Source organism: Scophthalmus maximus, chromosome 12, assembly GCF_022379125.1.
Source record: "Scophthalmus maximus strain ysfricsl-2021 chromosome 12, ASM2237912v1, whole genome shotgun sequence".
Lineage (NCBI taxonomy): Eukaryota > Metazoa > Chordata > Actinopteri > Pleuronectiformes > Scophthalmidae > Scophthalmus > Scophthalmus maximus.
In genome coordinates, this window is record NC_061526.1 from 10,115,539 (window position 1) to 10,134,749 (window position 19,211).

General features: G+C 48.0%; 3 protein-coding genes and 2 long non-coding RNA genes across 17 annotated transcripts; 2 read left to right on the forward strand and 3 right to left on the reverse strand.

Moving 5' to 3' along the window:
* The first annotated feature begins 57 nt into the window (after window positions 1-57).
* Window positions 58-2,557, forward strand: LOC118290467 (collagen alpha-1(VIII) chain-like). The gene is made up of 2 exons (XM_047336128.1): window positions 58-571; window positions 1,382-2,557. Exons 1-2 carry the CDS (start codon window positions 469-471, stop codon window positions 1,687-1,689), a joined length of 411 nt encoding a protein of 136 aa, XP_047192084.1. The 5' UTR covers window positions 58-468; the 3' UTR covers window positions 1,690-2,557.
* A 388-nt stretch (window positions 2,558-2,945) lies between these two features.
* On the reverse strand, window positions 2,946-5,782 carry LOC118290481. Of its 3 annotated transcripts, none has more exons than XR_004786424.2 (4): window positions 5,032-5,782; window positions 4,399-4,895; window positions 3,965-4,130; window positions 2,946-3,728 (listed from the first exon to the last, which is right to left on the reverse strand). It is a non-coding gene; the product is annotated as an uncharacterized LOC118290481 (long non-coding RNA). The 3 variants fall into 3 exon arrangements; XR_004786425.2 differs by having other exon boundaries at window positions 4,399-4,614; window positions 4,743-5,782; XR_004786423.2 differs by having other exon boundaries at window positions 4,399-5,782.
* A 1,485-nt stretch (window positions 5,783-7,267) lies between these two features.
* On the reverse strand, window positions 7,268-15,015 carry LOC118288647 (E3 ubiquitin-protein ligase TRIM21-like). 7 transcript variants are annotated; one of them, XM_047336104.1, is made up of 14 exons: window positions 14,237-15,014; window positions 13,080-13,287; window positions 12,485-12,546; window positions 12,301-12,382; window positions 12,140-12,225; window positions 11,963-12,041; window positions 11,799-11,884; window positions 11,288-11,551; window positions 11,120-11,224; window positions 9,288-9,383; window positions 9,089-9,192; window positions 8,676-9,004; window positions 8,568-8,594; window positions 7,269-8,327 (listed from the first exon to the last, which is right to left on the reverse strand). In XM_047336104.1, exons 2-14 carry the CDS (start codon window positions 13,276-13,278, stop codon window positions 7,783-7,785), a joined length of 2,064 nt encoding a protein of 687 aa, XP_047192060.1. In that variant the 5' UTR covers window positions 13,279-13,287; window positions 14,237-15,014; the 3' UTR covers window positions 7,269-7,782. The 7 variants fall into 7 exon arrangements, with proteins under 7 accessions (XP_047192059.1, XP_047192060.1, XP_047192058.1 ...); XM_047336106.1 differs by having other exon boundaries at window positions 7,270-8,327; window positions 11,345-11,551; window positions 14,237-15,010; XM_047336105.1 differs by having other exon boundaries at window positions 7,270-8,327; window positions 8,676-8,808; window positions 8,896-9,004; window positions 11,120-11,551; window positions 14,237-15,007.
* On the forward strand, window positions 10,394-13,788 carry LOC124850826. Of its 3 annotated transcripts, none has more exons than XR_007031767.1 (3): window positions 10,394-10,614; window positions 11,165-13,331; window positions 13,670-13,788. It is a non-coding gene; the product is annotated as an uncharacterized LOC124850826 (long non-coding RNA). The 3 variants fall into 3 exon arrangements; XR_007031768.1 differs by lacking the exon at window positions 13,670-13,788 and having other exon boundaries at window positions 11,165-11,571; window positions 12,475-13,405; XR_007031766.1 differs by lacking the exon at window positions 13,670-13,788 and having other exon boundaries at window positions 11,165-13,405.
* A 769-nt stretch (window positions 15,016-15,784) lies between the features above and the next one.
* Window positions 15,785-19,158, reverse strand: LOC124850822 (E3 ubiquitin-protein ligase TRIM39-like). 3 transcript variants are annotated; one of them, XM_047336115.1, is made up of 8 exons: window positions 19,013-19,158; window positions 17,926-18,509; window positions 17,745-17,840; window positions 17,338-17,571; window positions 16,940-17,087; window positions 16,831-16,857; window positions 16,661-16,732; window positions 15,785-16,552 (listed from the first exon to the last, which is right to left on the reverse strand). In XM_047336115.1, exons 2-8 carry the CDS (start codon window positions 18,505-18,507, stop codon window positions 15,867-15,869), a joined length of 1,845 nt encoding a protein of 614 aa, XP_047192071.1. In that variant the 5' UTR covers window positions 18,508-18,509; window positions 19,013-19,158; the 3' UTR covers window positions 15,785-15,866. The 3 variants fall into 3 exon arrangements, with proteins under 3 accessions (XP_047192071.1, XP_047192070.1, XP_047192069.1); XM_047336114.1 differs by adding an exon at window positions 18,676-18,761 and having other exon boundaries at window positions 15,785-16,732; window positions 19,013-19,124; XM_047336113.1 differs by having other exon boundaries at window positions 15,785-16,732; window positions 19,013-19,157.
* Between the last annotated feature and the right edge of the window lie 53 nt (window positions 19,159-19,211).

The following is a 19,211-nucleotide window of genomic DNA, read 5'->3' on the forward strand; positions in this document are numbered from 1 at the left end:
TGTGTGTGTGTGTGTGTGTGTGTGTGTGTGTGTGTGTGTGTGTGTGTGTGTGTGTGTGTGTGTGTGTGTGTGTGTGTGTGTGTGTGTCTCCATCCATCGATCGATCTACTGTCGTTGATGTTCTGTGGCCCGACTCTGGCCACTTCCGCTGTCACCAACGTGGACTCTGATTGGCCGGTTCGACGTGCGGCACCTGCCTGTCGTCCTGACGGGTGCGACCTCCTGAGAGAGAAAGTGGCAGCTCTGGAAAACGAAGTGAAGCAGAGCAGACAACAGATCGAAGAGCTGAGAAGCAAAGGTTCAGTGAAGACTTTGTTCAAGCTCTTCAGGGTTTGAGTTTGACATTTGAAGTGTGAAGGTGCTACATGCCGTGTGCTTGAGTCCACGTTGGGGTCATTTATCAAAAATAAAAAAGGAGCGTTGTTATTGACAGTTTCTTCTGTTGCGTCCACAGAACAAAGTCCTGTGATGTTCAGTGCAGCGATGGACGGAGTGAACCACGATGGACCGTTCCACACAGACACAACATTAATCTACAGCAAGTTGTTCACCGCCTACAATCAGTTCACAGGTACAGGAAGTACAGTAACCTGTCAGTGTGGGGACACAGCATTAGTCCCAGGGTTGAATTTTCTGCTCAGAATATGAAACTGCAACTACATGTAACATACCATGGTGGAGAAAACTAAATGATCACGAGTCAAATATAACGCAAAACATCAATAAATATAAACATAGGTGAAAAAAACTTTTACATATTGATAGAAATATGTAAAACAAGTTGGTTGTTTTTATTTGGGAACTCATTATAATTCATATATATGTATTATATATATAAATTATTTTTCCTGTTTTTCTCTGCAGTTTTTCTTTATGATTATAGGATTATAAAATAATGAAAAGGGCGTGTCTTTGTATGCCAAGGCCAAGGATTGGTCGAAAGTGTGTGTGTGTGCGTGTGCGTGTGCGTGTGTGTGTGTGTGTGTGTGTGTGTGTAAAATAATTTCCAATCATATCATATGATAAGTGACATCATGCATAGTTCAAAAACATATTTTTTCAAAGTATCTCTGCATCCTATAGAATCATTGACCAAAACAACGTCTGATCATATGGTGCGAACAACAGAAATAGAAAATGACGTCAACTTTTGCATCAATATGATTCGAGACACAATCCACAGATTATTGAACCAATCGTTCCTCATCGTGTCACGATGATGTCATTAAAATGTTACTATTTTAAAACGTTGGCGTTGCCTGATGGCGTATGTCCCACAGGTACATCAGGTACATATATAATAATGTGATCTGTGAGATACTGTACAGAGAGCTGATGGTCATGTACGAACAAATGTATCATGTCCATGTTGTTTCTGCAGGAATCTTCACTGCGCCTGTCTCCGGCGTTTACTACTTCCCCTTGTTTTATCACGCTGGAGGAGATCGTGCAGCCGACCTGATGCTCTTCAAGAACAACGAGCTGGTGTTGACGACCTCCGATCACAGAACGACACACGACGGGGCGGATAACGGAGGCAACGCCGCGCTGCTCCAGCTGCAGCAGGGCGACCAGATGTTCGTGGGCATGAAGGCAAATACACACGTCTGGCAAACATTACGCTTGACCCCCTTCAGTGGGTTCTGCTCCATAGAGGTCAGAGGTCGAGGAGAGCACGGGAACAAGTGACTTTTATCATTTGTTTCTGCTCTTGTATTAAAAACAATACTTAGAAGCAAATGGCGTTTGTTGCTGTTGGTATCAAATATATTACAGTGTGTGTGTGTGTGTGTGTGTGTGTGTGTGTGTAACCCTCTTCATCTTCATCATCAACATCAAACCCTAATGTTCCGCTTCTACAGGCTGAATTATCATTTCCATCTCTTACCATTGTTTTCCTGTTGGGACTAAACCGTGCTCGATGAAATTCATTTGATTCATACGATATTCCATGACATCACACAGGAAACACACACCTTCCAAATGTGTTTGATTGTGGAGTGAAGGAGAAGCACTGGAATATGAAATATGAATATAAAGACAGAGTTTTTATTGGCTGATGAAAAGATGATTTATGGACTAAATGGCTTCATTAAAACAACAGTGATAATGATAATATATAATAATGATAATAATAATAACGCCGCGCTGATCCAGCTGCAGCACGCGACCAGCTGTTCGTCATGGATGCACATGCGGACGTTTGGTGGGTTCCTGCTCAGCAGAGGTTGAACATGTGATCACGTCATTGACAAGATGCTTTGTTAGGTCGTTGTTCTCTGCTGTAATCAGCATTACAACTCTCCTCTGCTCCAATGAGTTCCTGTGTTTAATGTCATTTGATCACATTTTTCAAATCTGATTGTAATCATCACGTTTTGAGTCTCATGTTCATGGTTGTCTCTTTGAAAAGCTCAGTGTTGAAGACATGTTCTTTAAACACACATCACGACATAACATGAGTACATATGATGATGATGATGGATGATGGATGGATGATTGATAATGATAATCGATGATTGATGGGTGATTGATGGATGATGGATGATGGATGGATGATGGATGGGTGATGGATGATATTGATGGGTGATTGATGGATGATGGATGATTGATGGGTGATTGATGGATGATGATGATGGATGATGATGGATGGATGATTGATGGGTGATTGATGGATGATGATGATGGATGATTGATGGATGATGGAGGAATGATGATGATGGATGATGATGATGGATGATGGATGGATGATTGATGGATGATGATGATGGATGGGTGATTGATGGATGATGATGATGGATGATTGATGGGTGATTGATGGATGATGATGATGGATGATGGATGATGATGGATGATGATGATGAATGATGATGATGGATGATCACACATGCATGTAGAGGGGTGTGATGACACGTGGTCAGTTACAACAACACACATCACAAGAATGACATGCTGTAAGATTTTATTGCGCGTTGACATTAGATGACAGACACATGCACTTCCTCTTCACACTCGTCCGGGTCCAGATACATTTCACAGTGAGTCAGAACACACAGAGGAAATATGAGTTGAAAATGTTGTGGAGAAAAGCGAGCGGGGACCAAACTGGAATATTAAAAGATGCTGCAGAGCAAATTGAGCTGATCTGATATTGAATGGTGCAGCGGTTTTCTGCTGTTAATCCAGCGTACACAAACCGTCCAGCACCTTCACAGCAACAGACCTTTATTCACATTAACAAGCACATGTTGTTTAGCTAAGCGCGATAGAAAGATGAATGGATGCGTTACGTTCACTCTGCTGACCTGCAGTCGAGGAGGCAGGGACAGTAGCTCTAAGGGCCTTGTCCAGGGGCCCACACAGGGACCACCTGGAATCAAACCTCCACCTGCACCAGGTCAGAGCTGTAACCACCAAGGCTTAGGCTGGCATGTTGTGTGGGGCTGCATTGGTTTGTGTTTCCTTGCCTCAAAATGGACTGGGCGGCATTGATTATCCACATTGTCACAGGCCACAATCACGTTCTTTGTACTGACTGGACCCTCTTGGCGTTTTTATCTAACTGGACTTCAAAAACATTCATTTGTCCCTCGCTGATGCACAAGTTGCTGTTGTTCACTTGCAGGCCGGATTGGCAGATCTTCAGAACGGCGTCCATCTTATCCTCATGGATGAAGGACTGTGTGCGTCTGTAAATGTCGCCAGTGAGCTGTTTTCCATCTAAATATCTGCATGATGAGATCCATATTTCACAGCACATTATTAACAGAGTCTCTTTTACATGATTTACATCCCAGAACCAAACTGAAGTCATCAGCTGGAGCAGCTCTACTGAGACACATTCCAGTTTTATGTGTTAATGTAAAAAAACTGACAATTAAATACAAAGTGAAGCATAAAACAGCCAAGGTCCGAATTCCTGGTTCTAACAAAAGACCACGATTAATGATGAAATGCAACTCACGATTGCCATTGTGTCACATTCGTAGATTCGATGTTTCCTGTGAAGATGTGTCTGTTGAGAAAGTCATCATACACCACATTATCTTTGTCTTCACTACAGGGCTTGTTGGAGTGAGCGGCCACAGTGACGACGGCGACGACAGTCAGAAGAACCACGTTCATTTTCTCTAGAGTGACAGAGAAACAATACTGGAGTTGAACTAATATGTCGTTCAAAACAATATGAATACACCCAACAAAATGATTTGTTATAGGCAGCGCATGAAAGCACATATTGAATAAACGATTATCACACGTGCCTGAAACTGATACTTGAATATTTCATGTTCAGTCTTGGATATATAGTATAAATTGATGATGAGGGAACTGAGTCCACATCACACCTCATGTACTGATCTGAATATGATCCATGCTGGAGGAGAGACATTTCCTCACCTTGTCGTGTTGGTCTGGAGAGGATCCGTATCTGATGAGGATGATGAGTCTTGTTCTCGTTTGCCCTTTGGCAGCGACCAGTCTTTTTATCCCAGAGCCACGAGACTGACAGCCAATCAAAATGCTCCAAACGTATCCGTCACTTTATCTGTGTGTGATCGTGAGTGGGCGTGTCCCAACACCTGGTACATGAGGAAGTGCACCGCAGGGGAGCAACTGTACAGATGAGGCCTGAGATAAGAAAGAGCTGACGCTCTCATAGGTCACGTGACCTGCGACCATCTTCTGTATCGGCCACTCAGTCGATACAGAAGATGGACTCAGTAGCCTCACACTGGACTCACCCTGGACTCAGTAGCCACACCCACTTCGACCACTTCTTTGCTTCTACTGAAGTTAGCATGCAGGCTGTGGCTCAGGAGGTTGAGTCGCTCGTCCACCAACCATCGGGTTGGTGGTTCGATACCAGCTTTCCCCAGTCCACCTGCCGTTGTGTCCTTGGGCAAGACATTTAACACTAAATCGCCTCTGACAGCTCTTCCAACAGTGTGAATGTGTCTGAATGTGACTTTCCTGTAAAGCGATTTGAGTCTATATGACTAGAAAAGATCTTTATAAATACAGTCCATTTACCATTTATTCCATTACTGTAGCATCCATTCTGATCACAAACAAGTCCTGTGCAACTCGTCTATGAGAATAAGAGGAAGTGACCGTTAGCGGGCGGCTACATGTGAAGCTGTCCAACGTCTCACTGTGTGAAACCAAGTGCAAGAAGATTTTGAGGAACGCGGACGGTTTAACATCCAGTCGACAGAAATGGATGTGTGATGTGAACAATAAGATACCTTTTTTAATTTCTTTATTTTACACCAACAACACAAAAATATAGAAAAGGTTGTAACTCACCAGCTCATGTAACTTGCTGCCGTGTCATTAATATGACTGATAATAAAATATAGAGTTCACACGAGAAGACTCATCATGCAGCCAACAAACAGAACCACAACCATTCGTTTTTACAGAGCATTCGCACAGAGACGGGCAATGTGTTATCAACGTCTCCCCATTATTATACAATATGACTTTTGCATTAGAAGGACAAACATGGATGAAGAAAAGAACATGAATTACAATCTTCTTCCATCATCTGAGGTCGGGACAAAGAGGGTAAGCAGAGTGTCTGAGCGCAGCCACCGTACGGAGAAGAGCTCATGACGTGAGGGTCAGAACGTAGACCCTTCGCTTGAGACTCAGCTCCCTCGTCGCCCTCTTCACCCTCTTCACCCTCGTCACCCTCGTCACCCTCTTCACCCTCGTCACCCTCTTCACCCTCGTCACCCTCTTCACCCTCTTCACCCTCGTCACCCTCGTCGCCCTCTTCACCCTCTTCACCCTCGTCACCCTCGTCACCCTCGTCACCCTCTTCACCCTCGTCACCCTCGTCACCCTCGTCGCCCTCTTCGCCCTCTTCGCCCTCGTCACCCTCGTCACCCTCTTCACCCTCTTCACCCTCGTCACCCTCGTCACCCTCTTCACCCTCGTCACCCTCGTCACCCTCGTCACCCTCGTCACCCTCTTCACCCTCGTCACCCTCGTCGCCCTCGTCGCCCTCTTCGCCCTCTTCGCCCTCGTCACCCTCGTCACCCTCTTCGCCCTCTTCACCCTCGTCACCCTCTTCACCCTCGTCACCCTCGTCACCCTCTTCACCCTCGTCACCCTCGTCACCCTCTTCACCCTCTTCACCCTCTTCACCCTCGTCACCCTCTTCACCCTCGTCGCCCTCTTCGCCCTCTTCACCCTCGTCACCCTCGTCGCCCTCTTCGCCCTCGTCGCCCTCTTCGCCCTCTTCGCCCTCGTCGCCCTCGTCGCGCTCTTCACCCTCTTCGCCCTCTTCGCCCTCGTCGCCCTCTTCACCCTCGTCACCCTCGTCACCCTCTTCACCCTCGTCGCCCTCTTCACCCTCGTCGCCCTCTTCGCCCTCTTCGCCCTCGTCACCCTCGTCACCCTCGTCACCCTCGTCACCCTCTTCACCCTCGTCACCCTCTTCACCCTCTTCACCCTCGTCACCCTCTTCACCCTCTTCGCCCTCGTCGCCCTCGTCGCCCTCTTCGCCCTCTTCACCCTCGTCACCCTCTTCGCCCTCTTCGCCCTCTTCGCCCTCGTCACCCTCTTCGCCCTCTTCGCCCTCTTCGCCCTCGTCGCCCTCGTCACCCTCGTCGCCCTCTTCACCCTCGTCGCCCTCTTCGCCCTCTTCGCCCTCGTCACCCTCTTCACCCTCGTCACCCTCTTCGCCCTCTTCGCCCTCGTCACCCTCTTCGCCCTCTTCGCCCTCGTCACCCTCTTCGCCCTCTTCGCCCTCGTCACCCTCTTCGCCCTCTTCGCCCTCTTCGCCCTCGTCGCCCTCGTCGCCCTCTTCGCCCTCTTCGCCCTCGTCGCCCTCTTCGCCCTCGTCGCCCTCTTCGCCCTCTTCACCCTCGTCACCCTCTTCACCCTCTTCACCCTCGTCGCCCTCGTCGCCCTCGTCGCCCTCGTCGCCCTCTTCGCCCTCGTCGCCCTCGTCGCCCTCTTCGCCCTCGTCGCCCTCGTCGCCCTCGTCGCCCTCGTCGCCCTCTTCGCCCTCTTCGCCCTCGTCGCCCTCTTCGCCCTCTTCGCCCTCGTCGCCCTCGTCGCCCTCTTCGCCCTCTTCGCCCTCGTCGCCCTCTTCGCCCTCTTCGCCCTCGTCACCCTCGTCACCCTCTTCACCCTCGTCACCCTCTTCACCCTCTTCACCCTCTTCACCCTCGTCACCCTCGTCACCCTCTTCACCCTCGTCACCCTCTTCACCCTCTTCACCCTCGTCTCCCTCTTCACCCTCGTCACCCTCGTCACCCTCTTCACCCTCTTCACCCTCGTCACCCTCTTCACCCTCGTCACCCTCTTCACCCTCTTCACCCTCTTCGCCCTCCACCTACCATCGCTCCATCGCTCGTGAACAACATCACGACAGATTTAAACTTCACTCAGTCCAGCGACTCACACGATACAGAGCGATATGATGAAGGCTGTGGGTTCCACTGCTGCCAGTGTGGCCCCTGATGCACGTAGACCATCTGTCAATCACAATCATTGACAAAAGATCATTTGTTTTGTTGAAATGCATCAAAGGAAGCAAACATTTGTGTTGTTTTGTAGCAACACAAAAAAAGCTGAAACCTTTAACAGAATATTTCAAGATCAAGATCTAACTCATCAATTGAGCTCCTAATCAACCTCCTTAAAACTAAATACAAGCCGTCATCTTCAGCTCCAAGATGCTTCGACGCTTCATGAGACGTCCTGCTGACACAGACACACATTTACACACACACACAGACACACACACTTACACACACTTATTAACCACTACTTCCGTTTCACAGCAGAGATAATCAGGGGAGCTGAGTTTGTACCATTTTTCTCAAGATGTGGACTGAAATACGGGAAGATCTCGCCCCTGAACGAACACTCGGTGAACGAGAACACGTGTGACCGAGCCGTCACGTCGTACAGGGACACCAGACCTTCCTGGCGGTCCACGAACACCCCGACCTTCTGAGGTTTCCCGCGCAGCGAAAGGCAGACGGGCGGAGCCGTCAGGGCCGCGTAGCGCTCGTCCTCGTAGTGGACGATCACCCAGTAGCCGTCGTCCGGGCTCAGCGACAGCTTCCCCTTGCGGTTGGCGTCCGCTCTGGCCACACCCAGGTCCCAGCCGCTCTTGTTGCTGACCTCCACCTCCCAGTACGACCTCCCAGAGGTCAAGCTGTTGACCCCCAGGACGCTGCCAAACTCGTCAAACCTCTCCGGAGTGTCGGGGACTTTCTGGGTCTTTGCTCCGTCTCGCACTTTCTTCCCATCGTCAGAGAGGACGAGACACTGATGCGCTGTGGTCGGGTTCAGCTTCACATCCACTTCAATAGAAAACAATAGAAGAATGATGCAGGTCGTACGATGAACATGAGACAACATAACGTATTTTTATTAAATTCTCGCGCGAGTGACGCAAACGCAGAAAGTAACACTGGAGCACCTGCACAATGAAGTGTGGTGTGTAGAACGAAAATGTAAAAGTATCGCCTGGATCATCAGTGTGTATATATATATATATATATATATATATATATATATATATATATATATGAGATACGCACCTGCAAATGTGGGAATTCTCTTGAGCTCTGTGGAAACATAAATTACATTAAAGTGATACAGATCTTGAAGAGATGAAATTCCTACCTCGATAAAAACTAAGGACTCACCGACGGAGGAGAGTTTTTCCAGTCTCAGGTGAATCTGTTCCATCATGGCCGACGTTGTGGTTCTCAAGGTTCCGAAGGAGAGTGACGTGTCAACACGTTCATTTTTCCAATCTGCAGATTCTTCCCGAGAGATCTGTGTGATTTTAAAAGTCACATTGTCAGATTGAAATGAGTCTAGAGAGAAGAAGGTTCCTGTGTCATCGGGTCGTCGGGTCGTCACCTGCAGCGCCGGGTTTCTGTCCAACTCGTCCATCGTCGTCTGGAGTTGATTGATTTCTCGTTCCAGCCTTTGGACCAGGTCGTGTGCTTGTCTCTTCACATCTCCTCTCCTGAAAGTCAACGTGCAGAACATCAGGTGGTCAGAATGTGTCGTCTCTGCTGCCGCTCTGGACCGTGAGCTGCACACAACCCACCTCTTCTCCAGGGGGCGAAGAGCTTTCTGCCGCGCGTCCTCCACGACGCTCATCACCTCGGAGAAGGCGGCGTTGATCTGTAGCCACTCTGCATCCAAGCTGAGCTGCAGAGACGAATGGACAGTGGAGATGTTCAAAGAAATATTAAAGAACATTTAAAAAAGAAATAAATAGAGAAGAGGTCTAGGTCAAGATTTACCTTGCAGGTTTTTACAGATAATCTGACTTCGGCCATCTTGAGTTCCCTGATTTGAATCCTCTGCTGCACCTCGGCTCTTCTTCTGGCTTGTTTTGCCTTGAATGAAAGAACATGTACATGAAAAATAATATAATAGTGTAACAGGACAGTGCGTCTGTAGCCATGCTAGAGGCCGTACCGAGGCTCAGGTGCTCTCAGATCAACATTTGCATTCTAGTGATATTTTGTTCATAAACCCAGAGGATGTTTTATTATGTACCATGTTCCCACTCTTGTAACACGTAACACAGTGTTTAAATGGCGAGTGGTGTAAATTACTACGCCATTGAATGTAACATAAAGAAGTTTGAAGAAACCTAAGATGACGCTGTGGGTGTGTTTTGAATTCTACCTTTCTATTGGTCAGTTATGAAGCGACGCCAAGTTCTTCAGTTGCTGATTGGTCGGGGGGCGGGAGAACGAGGGTGTGACGCAGGAGGTGTGCGAGAGCCGTTCGTTAGCTCACCTGTCGGTCACGTCAAAGGCACGCGGGTTGATAACAATGATCTACTGTACATCGTGTGCGTCACAATGTGTGTTATGGACCGCGTGACGCAGTGAGGTACAGTCGATGACGTGTGGAGAAGCGACGGAAATAAAAGTGTGTGTTTCGGCTAAGCTAAGAGCACGCTAAGCTATTAGCCCGCTAAGCTAAAAGCACGCTAGGATATTAGCACGCTAAGCTATTAGCACGTTAGGCTATTAGCACGTTAGGCTAAGAGCCCACTAAGCTAAGCTAGCGCGCTCGGACTTTGGGCTCATTCCGCCTGAGTGCTAACCGCCGAGAGCCGAGAGCCGGGAGCGGAGAGCCGGGAGCCGGGAGCCGGGAGCCGGGAGCGGAGAGCCGGGAGCGGAGAGCCGGGAGCCGAGAGCCGAGAGCCGGGAGCCGGGAGCCGAGAGCCGAGAGCCGGGAGCCGGGAGCCGGGAGCGGAGAGCCGGGAGCCGGGAGCGGGGAGCCGAGAGCCTAGAGCCGGGAGCCGAGAGCCGAGAGCCGAGAGCCGAGAGCCGGGAGCGGAGAGCCGGGAGCCGGGAGCCGGGAGCGGGGAGCCGGGAGCGGAGAGCCGGGAGCCGGGAGCCGGGAGCGGGGAGCCGGGAGCGGAGAGCCGGGAGCCGGGAGCGGGGAGCCGAGAGCCTAGAGCCGGGAGCCGAGAGCCGAGAGCCGGGAGCCGGGAGCCGAGAGCCGGGAGCCGGGAGCGCACCCACCGCTAGACCGGGTCGAACTCAGCGGCACCGAGACGTCCTTCACCCGGGCCCGGAGAGAGGAGCTCCAGGGCGGGAACATATGAAGGTAAATATGTTGCAAAATGCAAGCACTGGCTTTGTGAACCTGTAGAAAACTCTGTGAAAACTTTGAGAAATTTGAACCTGTATGTTGAAATTTTCACTCACAGAAAAAAATTCACACCTTCGTTCTGAATTTGAAGTCACAAAAAAATATTCACAACTGTGTAGATAGATATTTACATGAATACAATGGCAGCTGCAAACTTGTAATGAGACGTGAGAGGGGGGCGTGGCTTGGTATCATATCTACCGCGGGGAATATGGTTTTAAAAGTATCCCTCATTCACAGTCTCCTAGGAACCAATGCATTTAAGAAAGTATAATTCTTGTCAGATCGCATGGAGCTGAGCTGTGTGTGTGTGTGTGTGTGTGTGTGTGTGTGTGTGTGTGTGTGTGTGTGTGTGTGTGTGTGTGTGTGTGTGTGTGTGTGTGTGTGCGCTCAGTCGTTGGTCTGAATGTTTTATGAATGAACTGATGACAAGTCGCTGGTTTTATTAGAAGTGTTAAACCTTCAGCAGTGTTTGAGCCTCCTCCTCTTCCTTCCTTTCCTTCAGCGAGCATCCTGCCTCCTGAGTGCTGGTCGTCGTCGGAGGACTCCAGAGCAGTTGCTCCGTCTGAAAGGAGTAAAGCATTTCATCGAAGCTTGAAACAATTCTTATAGTCATGATGAACCCCACCTTTAGAAACATGTCCCTCATCAACGGATCTATTGACCCGCGTGGTGTCTGCTGCACCTGCTGTGCACCGCTGGAGAAATGGAGCGCTCGCCGAGCGGTGTCCGGGCGGGTCGCGGCGGTGTGGTGAGACGGCGGCGGCGTCTGGAAGTCTGCGGAGGAACACTGGCTTTGGTGAAACTGATTATCTCTCTGTATCACCGTGTCGTGTGCGGCCGCAGGATGGACGTGGACGGTGAGGGTCTGTGACACCGGCAGGAAGAGGGGCTGTCGCAGAAAGGTCAAAGGTCAGATCATATCATACACTCCTGATCTCTCAATAATCCAGTTACAGTAACTTTATGATCCAGAAGTCATTCTGAAATACTGGACCACAAGTTCTACGTCTTTTGCACAACAGAAGTTTTGCTGGTTACAACAAATAAGACCAAGAAATACATATATACTGTATATATAGTCATTTTCAACAGTAGTGTGCAACTCTTTTTTCCCCCATGTGATAAATGCACTGTACCTCTGCAGCGGTGTTGAAATCGAGTGCTCGGCGAGTTTTGTCCGAGCGGGAAACGGTTTGATGAAACTGCGGCGGCGTCTGGAAGTCTGCGGAGAAACACGGTCACAATCATTTCTGTTTACTGTTGTTGCTGATAGAATTATGAATGATAAATGGTCTCGTACGTGGTTTGTTCGTGTCCGTCGCTGTGCCGTCTGCGGCCGCAGGATGAATCTGGTTGCCGAGGGTCTGCGAGAAGAGCGGCTGAGAAAAGATTTATTTGACCACAGTTACATATTCACCTGTTTCCACGTATTATTTATGCATCCTATGACTTTCTTCATGTAAGAAATGAACTGTACCTGTGCAGCAGTGTGGAAATCGAAGGCTTGCTGAGTCGCGTCCGAGCTCGCACGGAGCTCCACAGAGAAGTGCGGCTCTTCTACCACTGCAGGTTCAGAGAGTTTGTCTCAGTTCGGCGTGGTGTTTCATTACGAATGAATTAATAATCATCAAAACGTACGTGATCTGATCATGTCCATCAAAGAGGCCTCTGTGGCCGCAGGTCTCATTTGGCTGAAGAGGTTTGGAGACGCTGGCACATTCTGTAGGTGGAGGTGATGAATCCATGTTCACTGTCACATTAACATTGGTTCTGTAACTTTTATAAATCATATCCAAATTATGATTGTTTCAGATTACTGTACCTGCTGGACCGGACGACTGACGTCACGCAGCTCCGACCCCAGCTCTCTCCAGCTGGACCAGTCTGTGTTTGCGTAAACAATGTTCAACAAAATTATTATTATTATTATTATTTTATATTACATAAAACGTGACTGGAGGAGATCTTTAAGATTAAAGTTTGGATTTTTCTCCTTTTGAAGCTATAAAAATACAATATACAAATAGTCATATTCAGTATTCTGGGGAAGAACTAGATTTTGTCTCTGTCTGTAACTGTACAGTAGAAGTGAGGTCTTTATCCTTTATTTTCATGCAGATGCACCACGTTGACGCCATGGTGACACCATCGTTCCTACACAGTATGGAATTTGATTTTAGTAATTTCCAGGTCTGGTTAAGTTTGGAAAAAGGAAAAATATTTGTTTTTCCCGGCTGAAGTCTAAAAGATTTCACAAAAACGAACGATTTGTCTCCATCTCTCTCAATAATCATCTAGCTATTTTTTTACTCTGATTTTAATATGAAATATGGTCCGAGAAAATCTACAGAGAAGTCTGGAAAAAAATCTTGAATTTTGAAATGCAAAATTTCCTGATAGTACAGTGCAGCTCTCACCAGACGAGGTCATCACAGGCTCCTGCAGGTTTATTAAAGCAGGACTCATGAAGGTGATGTGAGGGGGCGGAGCCACCAGGCGCTCGCCCTCCGGGACCCTGGCCCCCCTCGGCGTGCAGCCCTTCTTCCCCTGGTGAATCCTCAGGCCCTGGTAGCTCGTCACCTTGTTCCAGCCGCAGTGACACACCTGGAGGCTCATGATCGCTGTCTGAAGTAAAGAAAAGAATTATTAATATCTTCAGGATTCTGGAGGTAAAACAGTTTTCTCTCTGTCATTTGTGTTCATTTGAATAGTGAAATTATTGATTAAAGTTTCCACAACTATTCTTTTTGTGCACGTTTCTATTTTCACTGAACTCGTTCTCTGCTCCACTTCACACACTTTTCATTCTCATAACCACACAATATGAAACTGACCTGGTGTCACTGTCACATTATATAATATTGAGTACTTGACCACTGGGTTCACGTGTCTGATTGTGTTTGTATATGAATCTACTTTATTTTATTCTGTGGTTTATAGATTTTAATGTTCACAAGTCCACTTCACCCTGTTGCTGTTGATTCACCTTTAACTTTCGTTTCCTCAGTTTGTCAACAGGAAGTGAAGTTGTGAGGAGTCGTGTCGCCCTCTAGTGGCCCAGAGAGCGTGTTACACTGCCCAGTATCATTGTGACCATAGTTCAAATAAAATCAAGTGTTTCGATCACTGGGACATTTGGGTTTTTTTCTTAAAGAAAAATAAGTGTAAGATACAGAACAATCAGATTAATCAAATTTAAAAAGTTTCACTTGTCTCACTATGTTGATTGTGGACATGAATGAGTTAATATTGACTTCACTACAGGAATTATGATATTTACTCTCACCCTGGAGATGAGATGTTTCTATCATACTACTATTATGTTTGTTTTCTTAATAAATCATATACACAATATTACAACTGGAAAAAAACATTTGTCAAATAAAATATAATCATAACATGTTTAAACCAAACTGATCTGATCATGTTCTGAACTTCCTGATCAAACAACTTTTAAAACAAACAAAAAGTCATATTCAACTCATTAGAGTCCTCATACATCACTGAACAACGCAATCACTTATTATGTTAAATATTTAATCCTAAGTAGATCAAAGTTGAAATAAAGTCTCACCTGCAGTTGACTTGTTGCCACGTCGCTGCTCCTCGGTCCGAGTGACCCCTCTGTCGTTTCTCCTCCTCTTCTCTCAACTCTTTCACTTTCGTTTTGTATGAAACAAGAAGTTAATGTTTCATTAATCAGCAGCGATAATAAGTTCACTGCATCAGTTCTCTGTTCTGATATGATTTATTGTGTCTGCAAGTCACAATGACAAACTGTTTCCTCACATCGGATAATAATCATAATATTATAATAAGTGATTAAAAGAGGAAAATAAAATGTATTATTTTAAACATGTATTAAAGGTTTGTGATTTAAAATATGTTTACAGACACTCTTCATCCCTCCTCCAACTCTTCAACACTCCTCTCACTTCATCACTCCTCTAACTCTTCATCACTCCTCCTCTCACTCTTCATCACCCCTCCTCTCACTTCATCACTCCTCCTCAAACTCTTCATCACTCCTCTAACTCTTCATCACTCCTCCAACTCTTCATCACCCCTCCTCTCACTTCATCAATCCTCCTCAAACTCTTCATCACTCCTCAAACTCTTCATCACTCCTCCAACTCTTCATCACCCCTCCTCTCACTTCATCAATCCTCCTCAAACTCTTCATCACTCCTCAAACTCTTCATCACTCCTCCAACTCGTCATCACTCCTCTCCCACTTCATCACTCCTCTAACTCTTCATCACTCCTCTAACTCTTCATCACTCCTCCAACTCTTCAACACTCCTCTCACTTCATCACTCTAACTCTTCATCACTCCTCCTCCAACTCTTCAACACTCCTCTCACTTCATCACTCTAACTCTTCATCACTCCTCCTCTAACTCTTCATCACTCCTCTCTCACTTCATCACTCTAACTCTTCATCACTCCTCCTCTAACTCTTCATCACTCCTCTCTCACTTCATCACTCCTCCAACTCTTCATCACTCCTCTAACTCTTCATCACTCCTCCAACTCGTCATCACTCCTCTCTCACTTCATCACTCCTCTAACTCTTCATCACTCCTCTCACGTCATCACCCCTCCAACTCTTCATCACTCCTCTCTCACTTCATCACCCCTCCTCTCACTTCATCACCCCTCCTCTCTCACTTCATCACTCCTCTCTCACTTCATCACTCCTCTCTCACTTCATCACCCCTCCAACTCTTCATCACTCCTCTCTCACTTCATCACTCCTCCTCAAACTCTTCATCACTCCTCTCTCACTTCATCACTCCTCTAACTCTTCATCACTCCTCTCTCACTTCATCACTCCTCCTCAAACTCTTCATCACTCCTCTCTCACTTCATCACTCCTCTAACTCTTCATCACTCCTCTAACTCTTCATCACTCCTCTCACTTCATCACCCCTCCTCTCTCACTTCATCACTCCTCTAACTCTTCATCACTCCTCTCTCACTTCATCACTCCTCTCTCACTTCATCACTCCTCTCTCACTTCATCACCCCTCCTCTCTCACTTCATCACTCCTCTCTCACTTCATCACTCCTCTCTCACTTCATCACTCCTCCTCAAACTCTTCATCACTCCTCTAACTCTTCATCACTCCTCTCACTTCATCACCCCTCCTCTCTCACTTCATCACTCCTCTAACTCTTCATCACTCCTCCTCCAACTCTTCATCACTCCTCCATCTTTTCCTGCTCACTTGGTTTCACAACAGCAGAAATAATCAGAGCGTCACAGTTTCTGTCCTGGTGTTTTACGTGTGGACTGAAATACGGGAGAAGTTTGTGGCTGAACGAACATCCGGTGAACGAGTAAACGTGAGACTGAGCCGTCAGGTCGTAGAAGGAGACCACTCCCTCCTCGTGGTCCACGAACACGCCCACCTTCTCCGGCTTCTGCGGCAGCGACAGGGCGAGCGGCGGCGCAGTCAGAGCTGCGTATTTGTCGTCCTCGTAGTGGACGGTCGCCCAGTAGCCGTCGTCCGGGCTCAGCGACAGCTTCCCCTTGCGGTTGGCGTCCGCTCTGGCCACGCCCAGGTCCCAGCCACTCTTGTTGCTGACCTCCACCTCCCAGTACGACCTCCCAGAGGTCAAGCTGTTGACCCCCAGGACGCTGGCAAACATGTCAAACCTCTCCGACCTTTTGTCCACTTCCGGACCCTCGCCACCATCTTTCACGTCCTGATCCTCGCCGCCGTCTTTCCCGTCCTGATCCTCGCCGCCATCTTTCCCGTCCTGATCCTCGCCGCCATCTTTCACGTCCTGATCCTCGCCGCCGTCTTTCCCGTCCTGATCCTCGCCGCTATCTTTCCCGTCCTGATCCTCGCCGCCATCTTTCCCGTCCTGATCCTCGCCGCCATCTTTCACGTCCTGATCCTCGCCGCCGTCTTTCCCGTCCTGATCCTCGCCGCTATCTTTCCCGTCCTGATCCTCGCCGCCATCTTTCCCGTCCTGATCCTCGCCGCCATCTTTCACTTCCTTCCCATCGTCAGAAAGAACCAGGCGCAGGTGCGCAGTGGTCGGGTCCAGCTTCACGTCCACTGTGAAGCACCAGAGAAAAGTAACTTCATGATTTAAACAAAAAGAAAAGTATTTCTTCACATATTTTTAAAGGGAAGAACCAGAAGTCATCACTCACCTGTAAACTTTGGAATTCTCTTAAGTTCTGTGAAGCAAAGGAATAATTTCAGATCAGTCAAGTCAAGATTTGAGCTTCGATCAATAATCACCGATAGTTAAACTGTTACCGATGGACGTCAGCTTCTCCAGCTCCTGTCGAACCTTCTCCATCATGAGTCCCGTGGTTTTCCTCATTGTCCCGAAACTCAGTGAGGTGTCGACCTCCACCTCCGCCCCGTCTGTGACGTCGTCCAGGTCGTGAAGCGATGGGAAGTTCTGATGAGCAGAAAGACGAAGAGATCAGACGAGCTGACAGCAGGACCGCAAAAAGCTTCAGGAGATGATGGACGTGAGGAGTTGTCATCATGTCCCGCCTCCTGCTGATCTACACAGATGCTACAGAACCTTCCTGTTTGTGTGCAGACGCCTGACTCGGACTAACTCCTGAAAATAGCTTTAGTTTGATTGGGAGGTCATTTCTGAAGGATGTAGTGAAAACATGTCATTCAGAGTAACTTCCTGTCACCTGCAGGAAGTGGACGTGGTCCTCGAGTGTGGAGATCTCGTCCAGCTCAGCGATGGTCGTCCTGAAGCGGCCGATCTCGGCCTCCAGCTCCTGTTTCAGGTTCCCGGCCTCCTTCTCCAGAACCTGCCTCCGGTCCTTCAGCGGCTGCAGAGCTCGGGCCTGCGCCTCCTCCACTACGGAGAGCACGGCCGTGAACACGGCCTCCACGTCCCACCACTCGTTCTCCAGCTGCTCCTGGAAACAAGAACGTCAAACTTTCTCTGTCTGATGAGTAAACCACAAAGAAGAAGAGACTGTTTGGTTGTGACGTCACCTGATGAGGAGTCGGTAACTGCATCGTGTTGACACTATAATTACTTTTCATTTGTTCTGTTTAACTATGATTAAATGACTAAACCTCCTCGTACCTTGCAGCTCTTCACAGATCTGTTCAACTCATCCACTCGTGTTTCTCTCCTCTGGATTTTCGCTTCTAATCTCCTCTTGGCGTTTTCAATTTGAACCTGTAACGAACGAGAAAGCGAGTCAGTGTCTTCAAACGTCCTCGACTTCATGAACGTTCATCTGTTCATCTGTGGGTTGGTTCACCTTCTTCTGCTCCCACTCGTCCTCGGTGCAGACCACGTCCTCGGGACCGTCCTCCAGACAGCGGACGCAGATGCACCTCTGCTGCCCCCTGCTGTACAGCTCCAGCGGGCGTCCGTGCCTCAGACAGGCCCTGTCGTCCAGGTTCTCCACCGGAGACACCAACTTGTGGCCCTTCAGCCTCTCGGTGGAACAGTGGTTCTCCAGGTGGGAGGAACAGTACGAGGCGAGACACACGAGGCAGGACTTCTCCGCCCGGAGCTTCTGCTCTGTGCAGACGTCGCAGGCCACTTCGCCGTCCCGCCCAGTGAACAACTTGGTGTTTGTCTCCAGAGACTTTCCCTCCTTCTGCTGTTGGACGATGTCTCTCAGGACGATGTTCACCTCAGGGGTTTTGCTCAGAGGCTTCTTGCACAGCGGACACATCCTGTCGTTGTACTCAAAGTTGGCGTTCAGGCATTTCTTGCAGAAGGAGTGGCCACAGTCCGTGGTGACGGGGTCCTCGAACGCGTCCAGGCAGATGGAGCACGTGAGCGTCTTCTCCAGAGCACCGGTCTCTCTGGACGAGGCGGGAACAGACGCCATATCTGCGACGACAGAAACACCACATGTAACGGTCGAGACTCCGATCTTCATCTTTCAGCTCAGCCCAATGGAAATAAAATCAGACTCTGATCTGCAAGACTACGTTTCACTTCACGGCACAAGAACCTCAGAGGAAAGTTTTCTCTCTTATTAAAATGATAAATGAACCTTATGTCATCCTCCAACCACTGTCACAGGAAGAAGTCTGGACACGTGGTCGTTCACTTCCACTGACGTCAGAAACACGCTTCTACCTGATGTGAGAAAAATCTTTACCAGTTTACTATAATCAGCAGTTTAATCCCCGATTCAGGACAAAGTTATGGATTACATTATGTCTCATGAGGTATTTATCTTCACAGATTTATTTTACCGGACACATTTCAAAAAGTCAAAACTTGTCTCAACAAGAAACAGACGAACCTGTTACTCCACAGGTGATCACGCAGCATTTTATAAAAGAATCAATTCAACTAAACATCAAGATGGAAAAGTATGTTATTACCTTTGAGCTGTCTAGATGCTTCAACAGGCTTCAATCCCTTTCTCTCTCTTCTCTGTGTGTGTGTGTGTGTGTGTGTGTGTGTGTGTGTGTGTGTTCTCCTTCCTCCCTGTGTTAAGTTTCATTTCTAAACAAGTCAGGTCACTTCCTGTATCCAAAGAAACACGTCAGCATGGAAATGAACAAACTATTCAAATGTTTG

Excerpts from the sequence above, each read along its gene's own strand:
- LOC118290467 (XM_047336128.1), top strand. The coding sequence starts at position 469 with ATGTTCAGTGCAGCGATGGACGGAGTGAACCACGATGGACCGTTCCAC. Across the intron at positions 572-1,381 it reads CGCCTACAATCAGTTCACAG|GAATCTTCACTGCGCCTGTC; the intron begins GTACAGGAAGTA and ends TTGTTTCTGCAG.
- LOC118288647 (XM_047336103.1), bottom strand. The coding sequence starts at position 13,278 with ATGAGCCTCCAGGTGTGTCACTGCGGCTGGAACAAGGTGACGAGCTAC. Across the intron at positions 9,193-9,287 it reads TATCTGTAAAAACCTGCAAG|CTCAGCTTGGATGCAGAGTG; the intron begins GTAAATCTTGAC and ends TCGTCTCTGCAG. Across the intron at positions 8,595-8,675 it reads GGAAAAACTCTCCTCCGTCG|AGCTCAAGAGAATTCCCACA; the intron begins GTGAGTCCTTAG and ends ATGTTTCCACAG.
- LOC124850822 (XM_047336113.1), bottom strand. The coding sequence starts at position 18,507 with ATGGCGTCTGTTCCCGCCTCGTCCAGAGAGACCGGTGCTCTGGAGAAG. Across the intron at positions 17,841-17,925 it reads ACGAGTGGGAGCAGAAGAAG|GTTCAAATTGAAAACGCCAA; the intron begins GTGAACCAACCC and ends CGTTCGTTACAG. Across the intron at positions 16,733-16,830 it reads GAGAATTCCAAAGTTTACAG|TGGACGTGAAGCTGGACCCG; the intron begins GTGAGTGATGAC and ends GGTGCTTCACAG.